This window comes from Echeneis naucrates, chromosome 12 (assembly GCF_900963305.1).
Source record: "Echeneis naucrates chromosome 12, fEcheNa1.1, whole genome shotgun sequence".
Lineage (NCBI taxonomy): Eukaryota > Metazoa > Chordata > Actinopteri > Carangiformes > Echeneidae > Echeneis > Echeneis naucrates.
The window spans coordinates 19706347-19732668 of record NC_042522.1 but is presented as its reverse complement, the minus strand read 5'-3'; the positions used below and the strand labels follow the sequence as shown (position 1 = coordinate 19732668).

The following is a 26322-nucleotide window of genomic DNA, read 5'->3' as shown; positions in this document are numbered from 1 at the left end:
TTTGTTGTCTCAGGCTGATTATTTCAATATGAAGCATGTTCAGAACAAACTCAGTATGAGTGAAGTTAACGTGATTTCTACAGTCAGGTAAAGTGCTGGACAAAGAACCATAAAATTGGAAAAAACCCAACATGTAAATGTTCCGTTTGAAAATAAACGGCAGAATAAAAATGTTTGTAGTTAGATGTAGAGATTGGCTTTTTGGAAGGTTTGAGTGAAAACGTTTTTCGTGTTTTGACTGATGCTGATAAAACTTTGTTTTGGCATTGACTCCACATCATCCAGGAAATGAAGGAAGCTGAGACTCAACTCTGGAGGTGCAGGTTCAGTTGAGTTGTGTTGCGTTGTGTTGCTGCAGATCAGCAGCCAGGAGGCGCCACAGACTGACCTTCAACATGCTCCTCTTCCTCACTGCTGCTTTACTGAGACCTGATCTGCAACTGATATCATCTTCACTCTATAGAAATCTGATTATTATTTTATTCACTATGTGATTAATAAAATAGTAACAAAGAAACGTTTCATTTAAACCAGAAAACCCGAATAAAAAGTTAATAAAGCTGAAACTATATGATCAAATCACAATCCTTCCCATTCTAAATAAATTCAAAGTGTGATTCATATTCAGAAGAACGGTGTTTCCACTTTTAGTTACTGTGATCAGCAGAGGCTTCCATTTCCATTTCATTTTAGAGACAACAACATATTTGACTTTATTCTTCAAATAAAACATCAGAACATCACTTTTAATGACGTAATTACGTCATCACGGGTCATTTGGAGCTGATGGTCGTTTTTTTATTAATTCTAAATTAAATCTAAATTTTGCTGCCTCTTTCAGCGGAAAGCTGCACGTTTTCGTTTACTGTCATTGTTGTTGTGTTGTGTTTTTTTTTTTTTTTTTGTGCGTGTGTTATTCAGACATTTTTATTGCTGTTGTTGTTCTTGACTTCCGGTGAGAAACGTCATCATTCACACCTGAACTTCCTGTAAACTGAAGCAGGTGTTGTTAGCGCTGCAGCTTCGTGCAGTTTGTCAGATTTAAAAGTATTTTTAATCATCTTTTGTATTCGTTGGAGTTAGAACAGCAGCGGGTGTTTTTAAAAAACACATTTTATCAGTTAAAATCAGATTATTTGATTTTACATTTTTAGGACAGCTTATCGTGTTTATGCTAGTTAGCTAGCTAACATTAGCGGCTAACGGTCCACTGTCCAATCACAGCTCGGGGTCGGTGTGTACCTGCAGGTGAGTTTATGCACCATATTTTTAATTCCACATTTTTTAAAAAAAGGGGACAGACTGACTGAAAGCAGGAAATTCACTGGACTAATTTAATTAAACTTCACCTTAAACGTCAAAAGTAAACTTTTCGTCGTGTTTCTTACAGAAAACACTTTAAACTCACATTAAAGGTAATCTTTCCGCCATTTATATTCTGATTATATTCATTTATATTCTGATTTTATTATCTGATTTGTCAGTGAATGAGCTGAAGTGATACACGATGTTCATTTTTTAAACGAGGGAAAGGGGAGGGGTTGGGGGCGGGGCCATTGTGACTGACAGGACAGAGCACAGCAGGTTAGCTCTGGTTTCAGAAGACTTGATGTGATTTTGATTTTGCTTTATTTTGGATGTTTCCTCTGTACATGACTTTATTTCAGTGAATCCAAACAGCAGTCATACTTTGGAGCGTTCGTCTCCACTCGGCCTGATCAGCTGGTGATGTGTGATTGTCCCTGTGTCACCGTTTTACCCACAATCCAAAGTGTAAACGTGTCCTCGTCATAGACTTGATGATAAATGTACATCCTATAAAATCAACCTCCTTTTCAGGATGTTTCAAGCGAACTCGTATCATCCTGAGCTTGTTAGCAGGCTGGCATTAGCATTTTGCATCAGATGAATTCTGCATTGAAATAGCTGCAGATTTAATCTGTAGTTTGATTAAAACAGGAAAGTATCCGCTGGATTCTGCAGCTCTTTCCTCACCGTCATGGCTGAAGGTCGTCAGGTCCACACATGTGTGGACTCTGTTTTCTTCTGAGGTTTTCAAGTAGATACTGCTCATAAATCCCGTCTGACAGGCAGCTTGTGTTTATTTTTGGCTGTCTGGTTAATGCCCATAGATTGTTGGCTGGCTGTCTGCAGATGAACGGGATGCCGGGATAAAGGGCGAAGGTTTCAGGAAAGTTTGTGATCGGAGGGAATGGATTCTAACAACGTCAGCACTGAGATGTTTGCTTGTGCAGGCGTAGCTCCATTTTATCTGCGATGAAAACTCTGTGCTGCAGAAACTCACACAGCCTCCAAACCGGAGCTGTGTTTAGAAGTCGTCAAGGACGCCCTGTAAACTGGCTGCCGGCCCACATGCCTCAGATGTACCTTGCGTTTTGTGAGTGTCCATGTGCATGACTGCTTGATTTGAATGTGCATGTGCACGTTCATGTGGACCAATACACAGACTCTGGAACTCTTCACAGGCAAATATGACTTCAGTCAACTTGACCTATATGTGCAGTGTCTCCCTGTGGAGGCCTTTTGTTCTCACACACTCCTGGCATTCGGGCGCCTCACTGAGCAGAAAGTCATTCAGGACTGAAACGACGTGGAAACAGAGAAGAGTTTATCTTTCATGGCAGCGTGACCAGCTCCGTTCAAAAACGTGATAACGATCTGTGTGTGTCTGTCTGTCTGCCCCGTGCCTCCATCTCCTCATCCAGTTCAAACCAGTTTCTGTTTATCAGCTGAACAGAAGCAGTCTGTACAGTAGAAGCCAAAATATTATTCATGTGACCTCTCATCATTGTGTGTTTTGTTCTTTGTGTGTGTGTGTGTTTTTGTATGTGAGAGTGTTGTGTAATTATGAGCCAAGGTAAAACTGTGGAGCTGACAGCAGCCCTGAGCCTTTCTGCAGACGGCTGTTTGTCCCGAAGCTACAGACAGTAAGCAGCCAGATCACTGTCTGTCTGTCTGTCTGTCTGCCTGCCTGCCTGCCTGCCTGTCTGTCTGTCTGTCTGCCTGACTGACTCTGTGTCTGCCTGCCTCTCTCTCATCTGTCTGCCTGTCTGTCTGACTGACTGTGTCTGCCTGTCTGTCTATCTGCCTGACTGACTCTGTCTGCCTGTCTGTCTGTCTGTCTGCCTGCCTCTCTCTCATCTGCCTGTCTGCCTGACTGACTGTGTGTCTGTCTGTCTGCCTGTCTGTCTGTCTGTCTGCCTGACTGACTCTGTGTCTGCCTGCCTCTCTCTCATCTGTCTGCCTGTCTGTCTGTCTGTCTGTCTGCCTGCCTCTCTCTCATCTGTCTGCCTGTCTGTCTGACTGACTGTGTCTGCCTGTCTGTCTATCTGTCTGTCTGACTCTGTGTCTGACTGACTCTGTCTGCCTGTCTGTCTGTCTGTCTGGCTGCCTGCCTGCCTGCCTGCCTGTCTGTCTGTCTGTCTGCTTGACTGACTCTGTCTGCCTGTCTGTCTGTCTGTCTGCCTGCCTGCCTGCCTGCCTGCCTGCCTGCCTCTCTCTCATCTGCCTGTCTGCCTGACTGACTGTGTGTCTGTCTGTCTGCCTGCCTGCCTGCCTGCCTGTGTGTCTGCCTGTCTGCCCGACTGACTGTGTGTCTGCCTGCCTGCCTGTCTGCCTCTCATCTGTCTCCTGTCTGTCTGAAGGAGATCAGGATCCCTGACTTGACTAAGTGACAGTAGAACAATGTAAGAATAACTGCAGGTAGAAGAGCAGCATTAATAATGTCAGTGAAAGAGTTGACTTTTTCCTGACTTCTGATATTAACATAGTAAATTATGAATTCTTACATGGATACAAAACCTACATGCATATTAAAAAGTAAAGACAATTTGTGTTTCATTATTTTATAAAATAAATCTTTTATTTTATCAAAAGTTGATCATGACAGCAATAAGATAATATATAATGCACAGAAATGGAATAAACAGCAACAGAGTATAAGAAAAACTAGTGCAAAAAATCACAAATACAAAAATATATTGCACTTGGTACTTTGAGTTTTAGTTGGAAGAAATTGTGTTTGAACAACATTCTCAATTTGATAAATTTGTCTGTAAACATTAATCTTTTACATGTTGCCGTTATTTTGGAGAGCACAAAATTTTATCACGTCCCCGTCTGGAAAAAATCTACAGCGAGAGCAGAAACCAACAGGCGACTTGTGGTACTTTATCTTGGTTGGTCGGAGTTGTGCTTTTCTCTAGACCCTGTCTGGGTTTTTAAACCTGGTCATTTAAACCGAAACACACACACACACACACACACTCATTCTCCCATTCGCACACATTCAGACACAAGTTGAGCTTTACTTTCTGTGCTCGAGGTTTGTCAGTGACACATTTCTGCTGTGAATCATCAGTAACGTCATCCATTTTATTTAATCTTTTACTCTCTTCTTCCTTTTTCTTTTATTTCTCATTGAGTTTCGGCTTTGTTCACAAAAACAGTTTCCACCTGAAGTCCGGTTAGTGACGCTGACACTTTCAGGCCACAGTCACAAGCTCTGGCTATCGTTTCACCGCGGAAACGCTTTTGTCCTGTTTTCAATGTGCCATTTAGATTAAAGAGTATAATATCAGATTTGCTGTAGCATATAGGCCTGTGGGAGACTGCAGTAATATAAACCACAGGAGGAAAAACAGTAAGTACGGTATGTGCAAAATGTACGGAGGCAGGAGGAGACTTCTTCTGACCCGAGTCCTACAGTGAAGTCGTGGGGTCAGAACTTTCTTTTTTTGCCTCGTCTTGAGCGCGGGACATGGAAGAGTCACAGCGGCTCAAAATCCCTGGTCCATGTGTCACTGGACACCTAATACTCTCTCAGCTGAAGGTCCAGGTCACAGAAGGTCTGGCCTTATCTACGGTGATACATAATCTGTGGAGAAGCCGAGTGACCACGCTGACCACAGCTCGCTTTTTTTTTTTTTTTTTTTTTTTTTTTTGGGGGGGGGGGGGCAGAGGCCTTCTGAGGTCTCCTCAGCGGGATGGACACGTGTCGGGTCTCCTGAGGTCCGTCGCCCTGCACAGCTCCACGGGGTCGGGGTAGGGATCGACCTGAGGGTGGGGGGGGGGGGTACAGACAGAGAGCTGCGTGTTTACAGGCAGAAAAGTATGAAAGGAATACATGTCAACACCAGAGTCCGGATATATTTACTTCACCAGACTAAATTAACTGTCAACTTTTAGATAAATTATAGATATTTGAAGTCACTTCCTGTTTACCTCAGAGTAGAGTGGTGGGGGGAGATATTTGAACTCTGTGATGAATGTGAGGAGGGGTCCCTGGTCCTGGTCCTCCCTGTCAGACCTGTCGCAGCCCTGCAGACAGTCCCGTCTGTGGGACTCTGATATTGCCAGATCACTGTAACTTGGTGGCGCTGCAACAAACAAAAGAGAAAAGAACAAGCATGAAACATCTTGGCCCTTTTGCCACAAATGAAAAACAAAACAACCTGTGTGTGCGTTTGCTGTCTGTACCCTCAGGTCTCTCCGACAGGCCGAGCCAGCTCAGACTGCTGCAGTTGCTGCTGATGCTGGAGGTGCGGGTGGAGCTGGCGTGCAGAGGGATGGTCCCGATCACCAGCGGCAGCGAGACAGACAAATTCAATCCGCCAGGAACATCAACATAAACCTGGAGAGTTAGCATGAGGACAACGAGGCGGGGAAGGAGAAGAAGAAAAGATATGAAGCGTGAGCGGAGCCAGTCGAACAAGTTCCATCAGTGAAATTCGGCCCCTCAGGTCACGTGTCAACGTTTGAACCCGGGCAGCACTCTGTCACTCTGTTCCAAAAGAACACTGTGCTCACTGCAGCTTCCTCCCTCCTGCTGCCTCGTTATGTTTGTCACATTTATTTGCAGCCAAACTTGAAGTTAAAAGGAAGCTGAAGCAAGAAAATAATAGAAAATCCAGATAGATAAAAGCAGTCTGATCCTGTTCCGGTGTGAACTGAACCAGAAGAACCAGGAGGATGGACCAGATGGATGCTGGTCTCTGTGAAAACTGAAGCTTTGACTTCCTTCCTGTAGCTCATTCAAGTCTGAGTCTCATTTGATATTTCTACTTTTTAGAGCGTAATTAGAAGCTTTAGAAGTTTTAGTGTGCTTTTAGCAGTTATTAACAGGCTGTTAGCTTCCAGGTTAATAATAGTTTGTAAAACATTAATGTGTGTTCTATAACTTTTTTATTTTTTCTTATTGTCTTTGTCTTATTGAATGTTTTTTGTCACCTGTCCTCTCTGTCTTATTTCATTTCTTTCTCACTTGTTCTCTTTGTTTGTGCTGCTGTGGCATTTGAATTTCCCCAACAGAGATTAATAAAGTATTATTTAATTGAGTTTTCATTAATTATTCATGTGTTATTGGCCCGCATGCATTAATGCAGTATTACTAATGAGGTTATTATGGATGATATAAACAACTACATATTAAATTTTATTAGGAATAATTAGCAGTTAACGATCAGGTTCTTCATTGTGAGTTAATCATTTACATTTTCTGGCCATTAGCAGATTAGTTAGTGGCTTTAAATCATCATCAGAGCCACCGTTCAGTGTGAACTCACCACGAGGGCGTACTCCACCCTGATGATGGGGCAGTCCAGGATGGAGGGCGACACCGGAGGGATCTTGAGCTGCTTCCCCTCCCAGCTCTGGCTCTTCCCCTGGGGCAGAGGGTCCCCCCTCAGGTTGGACACCAGCTGCTGGATCTGCTTGCCCTTCCCTTTGGCATAGAAGGTCTGGGTCTGGTACAGGGCGGCCTTGGGCACCACCACTCGGGACGAGCAGTTCTCCACCTCGGCGAAGATTTGGATGGACTCACCTTGGACAGAAGAGAAGAGATCAGTCTGTCAGACTGAGAGAGACGTGACATGAGTGAAATCTGACAGACAAAGAAGCAGAAGACGAGAGCTGGAGGACGGAAGGATTCTGGACTCACCGGGTGTGTAGCCCTTCCGCTCGATCTTGGCACTAAGGGAAATCGGGCCTGAGGCACAGAACCAGCAGCACAAGGTCTTCTCCTTTGTACCCGCCTGAGGGGCCTGTCAATCAAGTAATCACATCCGCTAATTAGCATAGCTTAGCATAAAGCCTGGAAACAGCTAGCCAAGCTTGGTCAAAGCTAACAAGATATAGAAATCAGAACCTGGGATTATTAGTTGGTAACTTTTTACAAGATATTAAGATGATTAGCATGCAGATTATTAATACTTTGCACCGTGTTAATATTGTTGTAAATATTTTATTAGCAGGTTTTTATAAATAACGTTTCTCTGGCTTTGATATTTCATATTTGATACTTGTTTGGTTATTAGCATGTGGTTGGCGATCTTTAGCTGAATCTGGTATTTAAAAGTGTTTCTCCTTGCTGCTCTGCTTTATTTTGTTTGGCTGCAGTCTTTATGATAAGCTAAGCGATCCAGCTGTAGCTCCATATTTGCATTAAGCCCCCCCATCTGAATCTTTGGCAGGAAGCAAATCTTTCCCCAAAGTGTCAGACTGTTCCTTTAAGGTGTGCACCACGTGCACGGCCTTCACTTACCAGCAGCAGCGGTGTGTTGATGTCGATGTGTTCAAACACAATGAACTCTTTCTTGGCTTTGACGGGACGCAGCCATGGACGGTGCAGTTCAGCTTTCACCCAGTACCTCACACTGCCATGCTTCCCTTCGAAGGACGTGGCCAGGGCCCTGATGGACGGGGAGGGGGGAGGGGGGAGGAAGTGTGGCTGATCAGTGGTGATGTCCTGTGTGTGTTAGTGTGTGTGTGGCGGGGGAAGAAGGACTCAGATCCTGTTTCCACTAAAACTCCCCGCTCCAAAATTAGACAGATCCTGATGAATTTGAGTCATTTTCTGACTTTTCTGTTTTCTTCTTTTATGAAACATTTAAAAGTAGAAGAAGTTAAAGTGGGCACGACTCACATCTGAGGCAGGTTGAAGCTGAAGGCGAACTCGTGCAGGCCGGCGTGCAGAACGGTCAGACCTTCCTCTGGACAGTCCTCATCTGAAACACAAAGAGCAGGTTTCTGAATACACAGCTGCTTAACATCCAGTCACATAAGGGCAACAAATGCACTAACAGTAACAACAACAAACTGGAGCTGTGAATATTATCATCAGTCAGTGGACTGGGAAGCTACATTTATAAATAAAAGAGCGATTATTTTAATGATAATGTTCAGTCTTGTCGGTTGGTGCTTCTCAAACTAAACATCTGAAAACAAGCATCATCTTTTGAATCTTCACCTGAATTAAAATGTTCAGCTTCATAAAGACGGAGCCGTGAAGGCTTTTGAATAATGTTCCTTTTGTTTTATCCAACAAATACAAACACACAAAAGACGAGAAATGACAAGCAGCTGAAAAAACACATGCTGATCTTCAGTTTTCTTTAAAAATGTGATTCTGAAGTGTCACCCAAACACACTTGGCATTCAGATGGGAACTTGGAGTGTTTGTGTGTTTGTGTGTTTGTGTGTGTGTAGCTGGGTGTAGTAAAGAGCTTCTAAGGAGAGAAAGTTCACTTCCTTCTTTCTTCTGTTATTGTTTGTGTTTTAAACGACTCGACTGCTGAACTTCAGCTTCCTGCCACCTCAGCACTCCTCCGCTGAAGCCTGTATCTCTGTTTGTGTCTGTCTCGCTGTGTGTGAGCTGTCATACACAGCTTGCACACATGTGTGTGTGTGTGTCTTTGTGCATGTATGAGCGTGCGCCCCAGTCAAGTCGCCGGCAACACAGAGTTGAGCAGGAGTAGACCGGTATGAACCAGACTGAGCAGCTTCCTTCAGCTGGAAACTCCAACGCATGCAACTCTCCTCGGCCTCTGATTGGCTGAGATCGTGACATGAATTCACAGGCTGCCTTCTGATTGGTGCACTGCTGACAGGCCCATGCCCACATTTGTACAGCCATGTGGTGTGTGGCGTGGGGGTGGGGGGAATGGGGGAGGCAGAGAGAGGAAGGGTGTTGTACTCTCAGTGAAGTTCAGGTACAGCAGCTCTCACGCACACTGAACGGAAATTAAACCAACGAAGAAGAACGTGCAACGCCTCAGATTCATCTGCATCATCATCAGCTGCAGTTTCTCCTGTCAGTTCTCATATTAACACGATTTAGTTCTTTTTTACCAAATATTCAGTTCTGTGACAGAAAACTGAACATTTGAGCTTTGAACTTTTTGTCACAATCACAATGATCTGAACAAATAAAACTATAATTGTTTACAGCTGGATGCATCCAAACATCCAGGCTCTGAAGTCCCACTCATGAAGTTGTATTTCTGTTTTTTAATATGACCTTTTGTTGTTTTTTACATTTTACTGATTAAATGGTGACAATAATAATAAAAGTAGAATCATTTGTCACCCTCAGTCATTATTTACAAGCTGAATTACATTTTTGTTTACTGATCAGAAAGAAATCCGACCAAAAGGCCGAGCAGGATATAAAACTGATTTTTACACAAAGCAGGACAGGATGTGGAGACAACCGAGTCCTTCCTGAAGAAGATGATGATGATGATGAGTCTCTAATTATCTAATTGGGTCCAGTGATGAAGATGACGTGACCAATCAGCTCCTGCACTTATTGAGTCACTGGACCTATTGATTAAATAAGGAGTCCAACACAATCTCTTCAACAGACACACAGGAAGCAGCTGAGATGTTATTCCACACTCACACAGACACACACACTCTCACACACAGACACACACAGACTCTCACACTCTCACACACTCTCATACACAGACACACACTCTCACACAGACTTACAGACTCTCACACACTCTCACACACAGACACACACAGACTCTCACACTCTCATACACAGACTCACACACAGACACACACACACTCACACACTCTCATACACAGACACACACTCTCTCACACAGACTCACAGACTCTCACACACTCTCACACACAGACACACACACACTCTCACACACAGACTCACACTCTCACACACAGACACACACAGACTCACACTCTCACACACAGACTCACACTCTCACACACAGACACACACAGACTCACACTCTCACACACAGACACACACAGACTCACACTCTCACACACAGACTCACAGACTCTCACACACAGACACACACAGACTCTCACACTCTCACACACAGACTCACACAGACTCACACTCTCACACACAGACACACACAGACTCACACTCCCCCACCCCGTCAGTCTCTGAACAGGTTTGAACCGCTTCTAACAAACAAAGGGAGCGGCCGGCGGGACTTTTCTCTGCAGCCGTCTTTCTCCATCAACTTTCACATTCACGCTCACGAGCACAAAATGACGTCAGCAGCGGGTTCGCTGCTGAACTTTGTGTTTATTGTTGTTGTCGGGATGCTGCTGTGGAGTGTGTTGTTGTCGTGTAGCATCAGCACCACCTCACCTCTCTCTCCGATCAGGGTGTCGTAGTGGTGCAGGTACTCCACCTCCTCCGTGTAGTTCTGGGTGTACGCCGTGTTGGCCCCGGTGTTCCTGGACTCGGTCCACCGAACCTTGGCGACTCCTCTGGCCGTGATGTCCAGACTGTTGACCCGCACGTCGCCGGTCACCTCCACCACCACCCGGCCCGACACCAGCTCCCCTCCGGAGAACACCGGCAGGTTGTTCTCGTTCAGGCTGTCAAAGTAGATGGCCAGCGCCCGAACTTTGGCCAGAACCATGATGGCAGCGAGAGGCTGAGAAACCGGACCGGACCAGAGTCAGAAGGACGGACTGAGAGTCTGTGGAGGAGAATCTGAGCAGACTCAGGAGCCCAGCGCGGAGCCGGGTCTGCGGCCGTGCTGGTTCATCTGGTGGGGACGGTCCGCTGTCCCCTCTGGGCTCTGCCCGGAGTCAGAGCTCCCCTCGGCTCTCCCCGGTTCTCTGGTCCTCCTCTCGGCTCTCCGGTTCTCTCCGGTCCTCCTCTCTCCGGTTCTCCTCTCGGCTCTCTCCGGTTCTCTCCGGTTCTCTCCGGTCCTCCTCTCGGCTCTCCGGTTCTCTCCGGTCCTCCTCTCTCCGGTTCTCTCCGGCTCTCCGGTCCTCCTCTCGGTTCTCCGGTCCTCCTCTCGGTTCTCTCCGGTTCTCTCCGGCTCTCCGGTTCTCCTCTCGGCTCTCCGGTTCACTCCGGTTCTCTCCGGTCCTCCTCTCGGTTCTCTCCGGTTCTCTCCGGCTCTCCGGTCCTCCGGTCCTCCTCTCGGCTCTCCGGTTCACTCCGGTTCTCTCCGGTCCTCCTCTCGGCTCTCCGGTTCACTCCGGTTCTCTCCGGTTCTCCTCTCGGCTCTCCGGTTCACTCCGGTTCTCTCCGGCTCTCCGGTTCTCTCCGTTCCTCCTCTCGGTTCTCTCCGGCTCTCCGGTCCTCCGGTCCTCCTCTCTCTGTCTGTAATGCCTCCAGCCGCCGCGGACGCGCTCTTAAGGCTTCTGCGCAGAGACGCACATGCTCAGTGCGTCTCTGCGCAGACCGACCGGCGGAGGTTCGGCCGGCTCTGAGGGAGGATGAGTCTCTACTTGTCCTCAGTCTTATGAAATAAAAAGGAAGAAATTATGATTCCACTGATCGGAAATAATTAAAACCAAAAGAACTTTTTCCTCTAACCGCCTTTGGCTTGTTTTATCAGTCTGTGATTGTCACTTATGATGGACAGCTGAGTTACATTGAGCCATAATTAGAGTGAGAATTATGAGCTATGATCAAAAAAGGCGTGTTGTAACGTTTGACCTTTGACCCCGAACTCTGCTCAGTTTACATTTGAGTGGACTGTTTGAAATGTGAAGAACTTCCCTCAAACTGACCGGACAGTTCAAGATGGACGAGGCCTATGTGACGTCACTCGGAAACAGTTTGGCCCTGCTCTCCTGTCGCCATCTTGGCAGTGTCTGACCCCGCCCCCTAACTCCCAGCCAATCCGAGGAGCAGAAGAGACTTCAGGACAAACCTACATTCGTGAGCTGTCACTCACTCAAAGAGGCTCCGCCCTCAGTCATCTGTCTCCATGGCAACGGGCGGCAGCGGGTCAGCTCCAGGTAGACTCCTCCTCCATCTGCAGCAGCCTGGGCGGTAAAGCGCTAGCGGTGCTAATGCTAACTGACTGAACTTCCTGCAGATACCTCAGAGATGTTCCAGCATCATTTTCTAATTCAGTCGACTAACAAACATCCACAAATCTGTTTAAATCCAAATCAAAGACTCACAATGATCCGGAGAAAGTCGAACCTTCATGGACAAACGGTTAACTCTGCATATTTAACATTTTTTTAAAGTTACAAGAAGCTGACGTGAGACTTATTTCTCCTGCAGTGAAGCTCAAAGACCAAACGGAGCCACGTGGATCTGTGTGGAAATATATTTTCTCAGATAAATGCTACACAGTTTGCTCCTTCAGTACAATCAGTGGAATTATTCTGTAAACAGATCATGTGCAAAAAGACAGAAGTGATGAGAGTAAACAGCACACAGGAAAGATAAAGCTTCATCCCCCGTGAACCTGAACGCCACACACATGCACACTTGGACACATTGAGGTGACATGCAGGAGGTCCGTCCCAGTACGTCACAAACATTTGGCCCAAAATGGAAGGAAAAGAGAGAAACTGAAAACGAACTGACGAAACACAATGAACGGCATTCTGAATTATGGATGCAAATATGTATATTTTATCACACTGAAGGTTTATCCTGCCAAAGTATGATCAAATCAGATAAAGTGCAATAGAATATTATTTGTTATACACATTTCTTTTTTAAGCATGCATTTACTGTTTTAACATGAAAAACACGTTAAAAGGGCAGTTATTTAGCGTTTTATACTGAATATCAGAATATTTTTCACTGTGACGTGAATGTGGAGAGGTTTGTCTCTGATTATATGATCATAACATATTCTATGAAGAGGTATTTTAAACAGCTTAAAAGCATTTTTACTGTCATTTATCGTGTAATTCTACAGTCCAGCAGTAATTAGATGTTTGTATATCCTGTAAGGTCCCTTTTTAATCCTTTCTGGGCAGTGATGGAGGAAGAACTTTAATTTTGTTGAATTTTGTTAAAAAACTGTATTTATAAGTTTAATGAAGTAAATGTACTATCAAAAGTACCAAAAAGTGAACATGCTCAGTAACAACAGTAACAGTAAATGAGATGTCAGCTGCTGAAGGACGAGCTGACATTCAGGACTAAAGTCATCTGGATTTTTTGGTGAAATGGATTCTTTTAGAAATATATTAGCATAAAATTAAAATACTCAACTTGGAAAGAAATCCCTCAAAATTATCCTCCAGTTTTGTTCTGTTTTTTGTTATTTTGCATCGCGTGAGTTTGCAGCCACAGTTGCACTTCTGAACTGAGAAATCTTAAAGCTATTTTTGAGTTTAAATATTATTTTCAAGACAGAAGTTCGTTCATGCAGAGTTTAGCTTTGCCAGATCAGACTTATTTGATGTCTTTGTATAAATGTTCTCCTACAGTGAAACATGCAGCTCTATAATTATCAGACACAGACGAGACATCCAGTTTAAAATAAAAAATAAACCCTTACAGCGCACAGGAGATCACCTTCATGCATGCAGAGCCTTCGGACACACGTACATCACAAACATTAGAACTGATGTAATTCATGTTTACACTGTGAAAGTAAAATGATTAAAAACATCTGTGAAGTATTTCCTTATAAGATTTAGAAAATAAATCTGTGTCCTTCCACAGTAACAAAACAAAACAAAAACAATGCAATCTTTTTCGTATTAACCAAAAATATACAAGAAATATATAAATAAGGTCATTTACACTGTTTACAGCTGAAATGTTTGCAGGGCAGCGATGCAGCAGAGACGTCAGCTCAGGTTGGTCCTCCTGCGCTTGCTGGGACTTTGTCCAGGTTCGACCTTCAGCTCATGATACTGCATCTGTCCAACAACAACAACAACAACAACAACACAAACAGACGCGCACACACACAGTTAGACAAACACACAAACGACTGACTCAGACTTGAGTTTGGCCCTACAGAGAGAAAAGTGAATAGGTTTATTAGATGTTTGTTGATTCAGTGAAGTCCTAAAACAGACGATCCAGTTTTCTCCGGGTTCGTTTGGATCCTTCAGCTCAGTTTTATTTAAACTTGTTTATTTCTCTGTCATTGTTTCTGAGCCAAACAAAGTCACAGAGGGCCTAACTGTTAAAATATATGTATGAATTTATTTCATGTGCATCCTTCACCCACCACTTGGACATCAGAGGGAACCCTGGACAGGAAGTCCAGAAGCTCGTTGTTGTCAATCATGTAGGGGTCACGAAGCTTCTTGGTGAATTTGTTTACACCTACGGCCGAAAGAAAACCAGGAGGTTTGAGCAGGTGTGAATAATGAACTTCGTCTGTGTTCATGTGTGAAGTCAGGACTCACCCCAGGCCAGCACCAGGTATCGCAGCGGTATGAGGTAGAGAAGAAGTGTGGCCAAACATAAGGCAGCGATCGCCAGCCAGCTGAGAAAAGGCACTGTCCAGTTCCCCGTGCTGCAGGAGCAGAAGAAGAGCTGCTGATGAGACTGAAAGGTTGAAGCTGATTCAAAACTGCATTTCTCTGTAAATAGAAGAGAAACTGAAGAAATGTATGTATGAAACTGAATTTGTTGTTTTATTATTTTATTTATTCCTCTTTGCGTTGAGATTTATTGTTGTGGCCTGTCTGTAGTTTTGTCGAGGTCTGAAACATCTGTGTTATCGTCTGATTGCTGACTGGTGAGACCAAACAGAAAGTGGAGATGTGGATCTGGTGATGGTGGTTCAGTGTGACACCCAAATATCCGCTCTGTTTCACTGAGGCCGCGGTCATGTGTTTTCTAGGCTCCTCCCCTCTTTCATGGCATCACAGATACTCACTTCTTGATTCTCTCTCCGTAGGATGCCACCTCGTCCAGGGCGTTCTGCACGCTGATGAACACGTCCTGGATGGCGTACAGTTTGTCCATGAAACCTTTGTGCTCTGAGTCCTGAAAGGGACGGAGGGAAAGATCAGCATTTTCCCATAGATTGCAATCCCCTGGTCAATATTACAGCACTTTTATAACGTCACCACCTTCTCGTCTTTATCCTCCTCGTCATCCTCCCACTCAAACATGGCCTCCATCGACTGCAGACGGAATCAAAGAACAAAATTGACTAAATTGTGTAAAAAAATAAAAAAATAAATAAAAATAAAAAATGCACATTTAGATTTTCATTCCACTTTTTAAAATGTAAGAACACAGAAAAAGCTCCAAACACTGACAGCTGCACTCAGTTTGATTTCCAGATCTGTGCTTCCCTCTGCTGGACAACACTGACTGAGACGGAGACAGAACTTTTCGGTGCTTTCTGTTCATGAATAAATGAAAAACTAAATAATAACTAAATAATTGTCCCATCATTTACTCCAAGATGCATAACCCTAACCCTTTATTTCTGTAAGATCTATAAATCCCTTTTAAAAACGGTTTATAAAATAAGATGAGAAGACAAAATATGAACTTTAATTTAATAGAAATTCAAACGTACAGACCGTCAGATCTATCATCATTGTTTTCATGTTTTTGTTGTTGTATCTGTTACTATTTAAGCAGACAGGCAAATTAAACTGCCACACAATAATAAGGCAGATTGATAAATGTGTTTCCTCACCATGTCAGCCAGGTCTCTGCTGGAGGAGAAGAAGAAGTTGCAGACCAGCAGCAGCAGTAAAGCCAAAGGAAGCATGTAAAGCTCGAAGTTCCAGACGACCACCACGAAGAGCTGAGAGGAGGGAGGGAGCAAGGAAAGGAACCAAGGACTCAACTTTATGATGCCTTTAAGGACCGATATGTTGCTGAAAACAGGACGTAATATCTAAATGATCAGAGCAGTGCGTTTTATTTTTCATATAAAACTGGCTTGGTAAGTCTGCTGGTGCTGCTACAGTGATGACAGGAAGTGCTTTTATTTTGAAGCACAGAGAAGCCAGATGTGTGTGTGTCTTCCTACCACAAAGGAGATGATGCTCCTCTGTGCAGACTCCCATTCGAAGCAGCTGTTGATGTACGTGCCGTAGCTGATCAGGACCATGATGCAACGCTTCACACGGTTGAAGTTCTGCTGCAGCAGCTGAACGGCACAAAGAACCTGCTGCGTCACCTGACATCGTGACCTTTGACCTTCACTTCATCTGGATGAATGAACCAACCTGTTTGGAGACCTTTGGCTCCTCCTCAATATATTTCTGTTCTGCAGGGACCAAAGTCCTCAGAGCAGCTTTGACCTGCAGAGACAAAAGACGGGAACTCACACCTGCTGTGGACGAACACAAAAACAATAAGAGCAACAAAAAGCACTGACCGTGTTGTAGATGACGTCCACCTCCAGGTAGATGACTCCTTTGGTCGGACCCGTCAGCTCCTTGTTCTTCAACACGTACGCCTTCTGCACCCCGTTACGGACCTGACAGACACAACACACATCCAGAGACTGTACGCACACTGAAACACACAACACTGTGTTTGTAGGTCTGTCGGATGAACTCATGAACACACACACACACACACGCTCTGTCCCGACACTCACATGTAATAAGGGGATGGCGACTTTTCCCAGGAAGTCGGCGCTCCGGTCTCTGTCCTCATCAAACACTGTGACCTCCAGGATGGAGTGGACGTCCTTCACGTTACTGAGGACGAGACAACGTTGACACGTCCGACAATTAATATCAGTGATGTGAGCGAGGACAAGCTTGTGTTGACAGAGACGTGGACAATCATCATTACTGCTCCAAAGAATCAGGTAAAGATAGAAACTTCAGATCAGCTGTAGAACACCTTGAGCTCACTCACAAGGTGAAGGCTTTGTTCCACTCTGGATTGAGGTTCTTGTAAACGGTGTGTGTCTGCAGTCTGTCGTTGTTGAGCTCCAGCACACAGAACGGGTCGCTCTTACCTGCAGAAACCATCCGCTGCATGAGCAGAAAGAATCGCACTCAGTGTGAGCTCCAGCAGCGAGCATCGTTTCTCTCACCGGTGACGTCTGCAGCCATCAGTCCTTCAGCTCTCAGCACCTTCACCTGCACGATGCCCACGTCCTTTAAATTAGAGAAGGACTTCAGGACGCCCTGCGGAGGGAGCAACGCCGCAAACGTCAAACACCTTCACTGAGAAGATCCACCTGAAACACCTTTTGGTTATTAATGCCGCTTACGTATCTCTTGAGAATCTCCCTGCGTTCCTGCGGGTCATCCAGCGGCGTGACGGACAGGTCGGCGATGGAGACGTGGGCCGAGGCGGTCAGCGTGAGCAGCAGGACGACGACGCCCCGGGAGTCCTCCAGAGGAAGCTCCAGGTGATGGGTCTGCTCTTTGGCCAGAGGAGCAAGATCCAACTGGCATCTGGACGACAGACAGTCCACACAGGGTCAAACAGCAGCAAATATTAAACAGAAACACCAAAGATGAAACATCGCTGAGGTTTAGTTTGGAGAGGACGAAAACGTCCTCCAATATCTGACTGACCGTCCCATGAAGTCGTCCCTCCTCCCCGTGTCTCTGTCCCAAACTGTGATCTCCAAAATCCCCCCGGTCTCCTCATACAGGTGCAGGTCAAACTGTTCCCTCCACTGCGGACTCAGAGTCTTTGGAACAGTCTGAACACACACAAGGTGTGATGTTATTTGTTGAAACACTAATAAGAACTGTTTTACTTCTCACAACAGCCACCCCCTCAGAGGTCAGAGGTCACCGACCTTGCTCTTGTACTTCTGCGGTCCCAGTCTGAACTTGGCGTACGGGTCACTCAGTCCGTTGGGGTCCATGGGGATCAGGTTTCGACCTTCGATCAGCGCGATGCTGACGATCCCTCGCCAGAGCTGAGACTTCCGATGGAGCTCCGAGAGACGCAACGACTGCTGCTGCTGGTGCACACACACACTCTGAATTTTAGTTATCACGTGACAGGAAATAAAGCTTCTTCATGTCCTGTGAATTGTTCTGATCCGTTTGAGTGAGTGAAATCTGTTTGTTCAATTTTCTTCCTCACACAATAAATCTCATGAAAAGACAAACTACTGAAGGTCAGAGATTCTGTCTGCTCTGTTTGAAAGTCAACGGCCGGAAAGCTGAAATCTAAATCGCTGTTTGAATTTACAGATCACATGACTCCAGTGAACACAAAGATCTCCATGAGTTCACTTTGAGAGGAGCTGCTTTAACACAGGCATGAATTGTTTTCGTTTTTAGGATGGGCTGAAGAACGGGCACCGGATCAGAACTTTAGGAGGCTGAAAGCACAACAACGTGTCGATGATCCGTGTGAACGCAGAATAAACAGGACGATGACAGAAAGCTGACTGACATGAAGATGTCGGGACAGGCAGGCGATGATGAAGGTGATGAAGATGGGAGGAATTACCTTAGTGGATCGTTTCCAGGATCTCCTCAGCAGCATTGTCTGAACATACATCAGAACACATTATTTCAACTGAGCCCAGCAGGGACACAAGAAAACCGACAAAACCTTCTTCCATCAGGTGATATCAGCCACTAGGAGGGTCTAAAGGTGATGAAGAGGAGGGGCGGCCTCTGGAGACTTTCCTGCTGTTTCTCTGAACAGATTTAAAGAAGCAGAGCTCCACTCACACCTTCACCTCCCCTCCTCCTCTCTGTCAGACTCAGACTATGAATAAGTCATACAGTGAATAAATCATGAAGCAGAGGTGTGTTTAATATCTTCGTCGTCCTTCTTAATGTCTGAGGCCAATCCAGAAGAAACTGAGCGTGAGCTTTGATATAAGCTGTATATATTTGATATACAGCTTAGATACGAAAGAAGGACTTTAATAGAAAAAACATTATATAATAAAAATGTTAATAAAAGTCAGTTACACAAAAACCTTAATGTATTAATATTGTTTATGTATCAGAGGAGATGAACTACACTCTGATGGTTTCTGATTTTTAAAATCACAAACTCATCATCTGATGGAAATGAGCTCTTCAAAATGAAAATTTGGACGGTTCACATTAAATATATAGCTTATATAACACCGTGGTGTCGGTGACGAGGGAAGATTTTGCAACAGCTTGTGTTTATTTTCATCAGAAAAGCTGCAGCTAGAAGATAAAACCAAAAGGCTTCATCATGGAAAGCAGGAAGTGAACTCAAACTAAATATTAAAAACTATAAAATTCAGCTGGAACTAAATCAATTACATCAATGTGTGCAGAGAAGCCAGAGGAACGAGGCGCTGCCCATTAGACAGTAATAAATCTGCTCTCTGAGGGAAAGGCTTTTCACCACACTAAGAGGTAAAGTAGGAAACAGTGAGCGAGGGGCGAGCTGAAGGAAATCACTAAGAGCCTGATCACCACCACACTCACTTTTCTCACATATGGCTTCCACCGATATGTCTTAACCTCCCTCTGCTGCAGGAAACAAGTGCAAGACCACAGAGATCGTTATTGCCACAATGCTGACAGACATCTGAGACAGCGTTCATTCTGACACGACGCGTGGAATCAAAAATTCATGATATCCGCTGACAGATTCTATATTAATAAGATGTCACAAAGAAACATAGAACGTCGTGTAACGTGAAACCTTCATGTTTGGACAAAGAGGGTTCATTCTCCTGAAGCCCAAACGCCAAAAGAGATGTTTTAAAATGAGCAAATCCATGAAGGGAATTAGAAACTGGGGGGGGGTACCGTGGAGTCTCGTCGCTCCTCGATGGGACTCTCTTTAGGCGTCAGGTTGACAGCCAGCTCCAGGCAGCCCAGGTCCTGGTCCGGGTGCTGCGGATCCTTCAGGACCAGAGTTACAGGGATCATCCTGAAACACACATCGCAGGCCATCAAATTACCGCGGAGGTCGCCACATTTTCAGCTGTTCAGTAATTGGCTGGAATGACCCTTTATCAGTTTTCAGCAGGTCCTGAGATCAGCCTCTGCGGCTGGAATCAGAACAAGCTTCACTGGAGCTGTGAGTCCGACAATGATCAGCTGCAGCTACACAACCTGAGAGGGGAACACAAAAAACGTCACACCTCTGCTGCTCCAAAGACTCCAGGTAGAGATGAGCTGACCCCATGAAGTCGTCCTGAAGACCGAAGTCGTAGTCAAACACCTGAAGAGCAAAACGAGGACGGTGATTAGGACAGTGTGTGTGTGTGTTTGTGTGTGTGTGTCTGTGTGTGTGTCTTTACCTTCACATACAGCGGTTCACTCAGACTGTCCACGACCAAAGTGGTCTTCTCCTCCCAGACCGGGTTCAGGTTTTTGTGGATGGTTTTGCTCCTGAAAACTTCTTTCCCCGCCAGCTTGAACTTGACGTAGGGATCACTGCTGCCTGAGGAGACCCGACCGTCACACAGCCACCAACAACAGCAACAACAACAACGACAACAAAACAACAACAGCGTACCTCCTCGGTCTCGGATGGCCAGGTTGTGTCCTCTCCTGAGTTCGATCTCCAGCTTGTACATCCCTGAGACGGCGGCGGAGGAGCCGGCAGCGCCGATGCCCTGTCAGGAGAAAACAGGCTGCCGTTAGAGACTCACAACACGAGCTGAAGTCAGTCAGCGCAGACACACACTCACCAACATGTCCACAGAGAATCAGAGCAAGCTGCCCTTCCTGTGCGTGTCTACCTCTCACACTCACAGCTCAGCTGCTCGTCCTGCGAGGCGGCTCTGACAGGAAATGACACAAGAGCACACACCTCCTTCTTCTCCATTATAAACAGCAGCAACACATCTGCCGTGGCTATGCACACAACTAACACACCGCAGCACAGCGTGACCACACACTGATGCAAGTTGTGAATTTCTGTTTCGTTGCATCTTTGGAAGCAACACAAATACACCTGGATGAACTTCAGACATTAGTCTGAGGCAAAAACACAACAAAACCGAACACAATGGGATGGCAAACAAAAATGACACACACCAACCACAAAAAGACAAGTGGTATGAAAAGTTGCCTGCTCCAAAATGACCACAGTGAGATGACAAACAACTGCCATGACACACAAAAACCCTAACCCTGACAAACTGTTCTGACTTGATCACACCGCAGTTGTTGGTCCTTTTCTCTCAGGATGTTGTGTGTTTCTTGTCGACACAACTCACACTTGAAACCTGAAAGTGATTAACAGCTGCTGGCTGTTGTTCAAACGCACAATGTGTGTCTCCTTTAAGGGAACATATCATATCACACTTTGAAACACACACCAGGTTTCCTGAGCATGCCAACTCCTGCGGGCATTTAGCTAACTGCGGAAATACCACGGGGCAGAAAACAGGGTAATAAAGTCAGCGTGGAGGGTCAAATGACGAGCCGAACACATCAGCCTGCCATCACCTCGTCCGTCTGCTTTGACTGATGAACACACATGAGCACAAAAAGGCCATAAAGTGACGACAACAACAACAAACCATGAGACCCAAAAGGAACAAAAAGCCACAAATATAATCATAAATAACTTAGTGTTGACTTTACTACCTTTAAAGGTCCATCTGGTCCAATCCTGGATCAGCTCCAGGTTCTGTATTAAACCCTCACAGTCTGGATTCAGAACCTGAACCTGAACCAGCCATCAGGACTTCTGGGACTTTGTGATGTCACAACTAAGCAGTCACCGCCCTCAGCCACGCCTCAAAGCCCCGCCCTCTTTAACCAACCATCCTGAGTCGGTTGGTTTATTCAGCCAATCAGAAGACAGGCTCAGGTCCTCATTGCTTCCTGTTGACCTCCACAGAACCACCACAGAACCTCCACAGAACCTCCACAGAACCACCACAGAACCACCACAGAACTTCCACAGAACCACCACAGGCCTCCACAGAACCACCACAGAGCTCCACAGAACCACCAAAGAACACCACAGAACCACCAAAGAACCACCACTGACCTCCACAGAACCTCCACAGAACCACCACAGAACCTCCACAGACCTCCACAGAACCACCACAGAACCACCACAGACCTCCACAGAACCACCACAGACCTCCACAGAACCACCACAGAGCTCCACAGAACCACCACAGAACCCACAAAGAACCACCACTGACCTCCACAGAACCTCCACAGAACCACCACAGAACCTCCACAGACCTCCACAGAACCGCCACAGAACCACCACAGACCTCCACAGAACCACCACAGACCTCCACAGACCTCCACAGAACCGCCACAGAACCACCACAGACCTCCACAGAACCACCACAGACCTCCACAGAACCACCACAGAACCCACAAAGAACCACCACTGACCTCCACAGAACCACCACAGAGCTCCACAGAACCACCACAGAACCACCAAAGAACCACCATTGACCTCCACAGAACCACCACTGACCCGGTCCGGTGCTGAGTCAGCAGGTTCCAAAAGCTGCTTACTGAAGATTAACTTCCTGTGGAGGTAAATCAGGAAGCAAAGCAGCAGCCAAGAATAACATCAGATCCACCAGCACTTATTTTAGGACTTTGTGTATTTGTGTGTTTGTGTTTACGCACACTGAGTGTGTGTGAAGGAGGTTTGTGTTATGCTACGTGGCCCCAACACTTCAGGAGAGTTTCTGTAGCGACGGCTTGTGACACAAAAACATTGATCAATATCCAAACTTCTCTAACACAACTCAACAACTCAACAACTGCTGATGACAAAAGCTGAGCCAGACTGAAAGATAACAACCACAATCCTTCGCTTCTTCGTCCTCTTTACTTTTTCACTTGATTGAAACTTCATTAAATGAAATTCCGTTCAACATCTGTAAATCAACAAGCTGAGACTTAGACTCTCAGAGGTGTGAGTGGAGCGGAGCGTCAGAAACGGGTCGATGAGACCGGCGAGGTGAGCCGAGCATATTCATCTCCTTCCTGACAACAGCAGCGCCTCAAGGGCCCGTTAACGTCCACACTGCTGCCGAAACATCCACTGTGATCAATACAGTAAATAAAAGCCACAGGACGCTCCCAGTTAGAGACCCATTTCAGTCCAGTACGACCCCCCAGCTGTTAGCATTCATATTCTGGGTCGATCAGAGCACCGTGGTGGACCAACAACCTGCAGCACAAAGAAGCTGAACATGTATAACAAACACGACGGCGTCACTGAGTGAACGCAGCAACATCAGCCGTTTTCTCCCGTTAAAGTCAGAAAGACCGACTGCAGGGTTAGGGTGTCTGAATGTTTCCTTCCTCTCCTCTGTTTGGGTCGTTTCTTTATCCGATCAGGAGTTCTGCTCAGTAATGATATCTGTCGGACTGATTCAATGGTTTCTTCTGGAGCTGGTAACTGAAAGTAAAATGATGGTTAAGACATCGTGGTTGTGTTCCAGTTTCTGCAGCCTGATCTGAAGATGGAAAGAAAGCAGCGAAGCAGATGAGCTCACCGACAGCAGCCGTCCGCACGTGGAGGCCAGAGAAAAGGAATCATCCCAAGAAGCGGTTCGAAACAAACCTCGAATGGCTCGATGGGACTCTGCCACCGGGGCCTCGCTCAGAAAGGGATCCAGGATGCAGGAGGACGACAGAGACAAGGCCAGGAGGTGGAAGGTTGGTGGGAAATATAGCAGAGTCGGGCGGAGGAGCTCTAATCCGTCTCCAGCGGACTAAGCCTGACTGACAGAGGTTACTGAAGGGTAAGCTGAGCAGATTTATCACCACTTTAAATGTACAAACATGCTTCTATTTAAAAGCTCTAAATGGAGGTTTAAGTTTGATGGCTTTGCCTTCGTCGCAGCGAGATGAAAGATTTTATTTTACTTTACATTTTCAGGTCTCGGACTCCGTCTCTGTGAGCTCAGTGAGCTGAAGGACTGATAGCTGCTGACCTGATCAGCTGATCAACTGTTTCCTCTGAATCTTCCCCTCTGAGCTCTCTGACCTTTGACCTTTAACATGACAACAGGGAGACGGAGAATGTGTTCACTAATTATCACACACATGCAGATTGTGTGTTCACAAAGCAGAACTGGGGCTTGTTGTTGTCTTCATCTCTCTCTTCAGACCTAACTGTATCCCTCCTCAGGCTTTTATTCTGAAATAAAGGCATCCCCCTCCTCCTCCTTCCTGTGAGAACAGTGTTGGGGGGGCAGCTCAGGCTGACTACCTGCCTGATCAGTGTTATTGTTCAGAGTTTGACTCCTCCTTCATGACTCATCTCTGCATCTTCACAGCCAACCGAACTTTGTGCTGCTCCGTTAAACAGTCCAGTTTATTAGGAACACCACTGACCAACCTGTGCCCCCCCCTGCCCCCCCCCCCGCCCCCCCTGCCCCATGAGGCCTTCCTCTTTCTGGACCGAGCGGTTCAACTCCACTGAACTTCTGTGCACTTTAAAAAATGAACCAAAGGAGGAAAACGGACAGAACCCCTCCAGATGTTTTATGAACAGAACAAATCTCACCTGCTTCTTCTCCGGATGGTCCGGAAGGTCCGGATGGTCCAGATGTGCTCCAGCCGCCGCAGCTGTCGCCTCCTCTCCGCCGCAGCGGGCCGGTTCTTCGGCCGGTTCTTCGGCCGGTTCTTCGGCCGGTTCTTCGGCCGGTTCTTCGGCCGGTGAGCCGGCCAGCTTGTCCAGACAGGCGGAGCCCAGAGAGGAGCTCTTGTGGTGGGACTGGACCAGCTGGGCCACCGTGGGCTTGCTGACGGACAGCTGCGGTCCGTCCCGGCCGAGCGGAGCCACATCTGGCCCGGAGGAGAAGAGCAGGTCCGGCTGTGAGGACGAGATGACCCGGTCCAGGACGGAGGGCTCCTTCCTCCGCATCCTCTTGAAGACCCAGAGGCCGCCCCGGTCCTTCCGGTCCTCCGGGTCCCGGCCCCCCAGCTTCGGGCTCAGCAGCGGTTTGGCTCTGGCTTGGATCTGCTTCCACATCGTGTTCTGGGACGAGCCGCTCTCATTCTGGTCCCTGTCGACCCGCTCCATTCCGGACCCGAACCCGGACTCACACCGACGGACCGGGACTCAGCGGCATCACACCGGGGGGAGCGCGTCCGGTCCGGCTCGTCCTGCGTCTTTTTCCGCGGAACAATGTTCAGCAGCCGGAAGACCACAGGGCCGGACCTGAGCTTAGAGGGGGGGGGGCAGCCCGAGGACCGGCCCCCCCAACACCCCCCACCTCAGAAATAAAGACAAACACAGAATTACATCAGCTGTGCCGCCTGCTTTCATTTAACTTCCTCCTGAAAACAAACTGTAATTATCAAAGTTATTCAGCAGTCTGGATGAACAGCTGCAGACAAAAATCAGTGTGAGAAACGTGACGTCTCCAGAAAACCCTGAATCTAAATCCATCTAAAAATAAATGTGTGTCTGAGTCATGCTCAACCTCCAGCTCAGGACTTCATCAACCAAATACAGACAACAAATCAGCAACAAACATGAACCCCGTTTAAAAACTCCCATCAGGCTTTGCTCTACTCTGCTGTTTGTTATTTAAACAACAAATGGCTGACAAACAGCTACAAAAAGACACTGTAAAGTCTTTATGTGGATTTGGGCCGACTGAACAAATAAGTAAAGAAATACATGAAGTCAGGTTGTTTAGCTGCTGTGATGGTTCACAGAACAAACACAAACGGGGAGTTTTCCTCATTCTGCCCGTTTTATCAACATTATTAGTGAACACAGCATGTTGGCATGTTGACTTTAGCATTTAGCTGTAAGCTCCAGCAGCGCAGAGCGGCTAACATGGGCGTCGACCTCCAGAGTGCTTTTTAAAATGCATGAATTTCATCTAAAGTCAGAGTCAAAGCTGCACAAACACAAAAACATCATCTGTTAGCTGACATATTCACTGCAGAGGCTTTTAAAGGCGATGTGCATCAAAATAAATAATCAATGCAGCTTTACATCAGTAGTTTATTGACAGAATTCATCTTACATAGAGAACCCCCCCGTCTTCAGACCTGGTTTTAGTTTCTAAAATAAGGTTCACTATAAAAAGCCTGCAGGTGAAGTTTGAAGCTCTCTGCATTAACCGTCTGTCGCATTCAGTCTGAAACAAAAACCTTTTTGAAAAAAATGTATGAAAGCAGGTGTATTAAAGTGCAAATACATTAATTCAGAGCGATAAATATACAGCACAGGATATTCAGGAAAAACACGAAGGTTAGAAAACTTAAGTCAATAATGTTTATGTGTTAGCCAAAAAAAAAAAAAAAAAAAGCTCTTCCACTTGTGATCGGTTTGATGTACTCAAACAGGGAAAAGTGCAATTTAAAGGAAAGTCAGTTCATATTAATAACATTATTGACTTCTTTGATCACAATTGTGGATTTTACTTGACTTGAGTTTGATTTAATTGC

At 46.0% G+C, this 26322-nt stretch overlaps 2 protein-coding genes across 4 annotated transcripts; both read right to left on the bottom strand.

Annotated features, from left to right (window-relative positions):
• Positions 1 to 4936: 4936 nt before the first annotated feature.
• Positions 4937 to 11015, bottom strand: LOC115051591 (arrestin domain-containing protein 3-like). Its single transcript, XM_029515038.1, has 8 exons — positions 10433 to 11015; positions 7943 to 8024; positions 7562 to 7709; positions 6959 to 7061; positions 6585 to 6841; positions 5500 to 5653; positions 5245 to 5399; positions 4937 to 5076 (listed from the first exon to the last, which is right to left on the bottom strand). Exons 1-8 carry the CDS (start codon positions 10707 to 10709, stop codon positions 4999 to 5001), a joined length of 1254 nt encoding a protein of 417 aa, XP_029370898.1. The 5' UTR covers positions 10710 to 11015; the 3' UTR covers positions 4937 to 4998.
• Positions 11016 to 12354: 1339 nt separating this feature from the next.
• mctp1b (multiple C2 domains, transmembrane 1b) lies at positions 12355 to 25062 on the bottom strand. Of its 3 annotated transcripts, XM_029516600.1 has the most exons (21): positions 24422 to 25062; positions 20435 to 20534; positions 20217 to 20359; positions 20058 to 20137; positions 19720 to 19843; positions 18425 to 18463; positions 17760 to 17927; positions 17530 to 17660; positions 17220 to 17406; positions 17040 to 17133; positions 16859 to 16961; positions 16593 to 16695; positions 16368 to 16469; positions 16216 to 16290; positions 16017 to 16136; positions 15678 to 15788; positions 15097 to 15150; positions 14901 to 15010; positions 14425 to 14534; positions 14244 to 14341; positions 12355 to 13926 (listed from the first exon to the last, which is right to left on the bottom strand). In XM_029516600.1, the coding sequence occupies exons 1-21, from the start codon at positions 24938 to 24940 to the stop codon at positions 13855 to 13857; spliced, it is 2643 nt and encodes an 880-aa protein (XP_029372460.1). In that variant the 5' UTR covers positions 24941 to 25062; the 3' UTR covers positions 12355 to 13854. The 3 variants fall into 3 exon arrangements, with proteins under 3 accessions (XP_029372460.1, XP_029372461.1, XP_029372463.1); XM_029516601.1 differs by lacking the exon at positions 18425 to 18463; XM_029516603.1 differs by lacking the exon at positions 18425 to 18463 and having other exon boundaries at positions 17760 to 17924.
• Positions 25063 to 26322: the final 1260 nt, after the last annotated feature.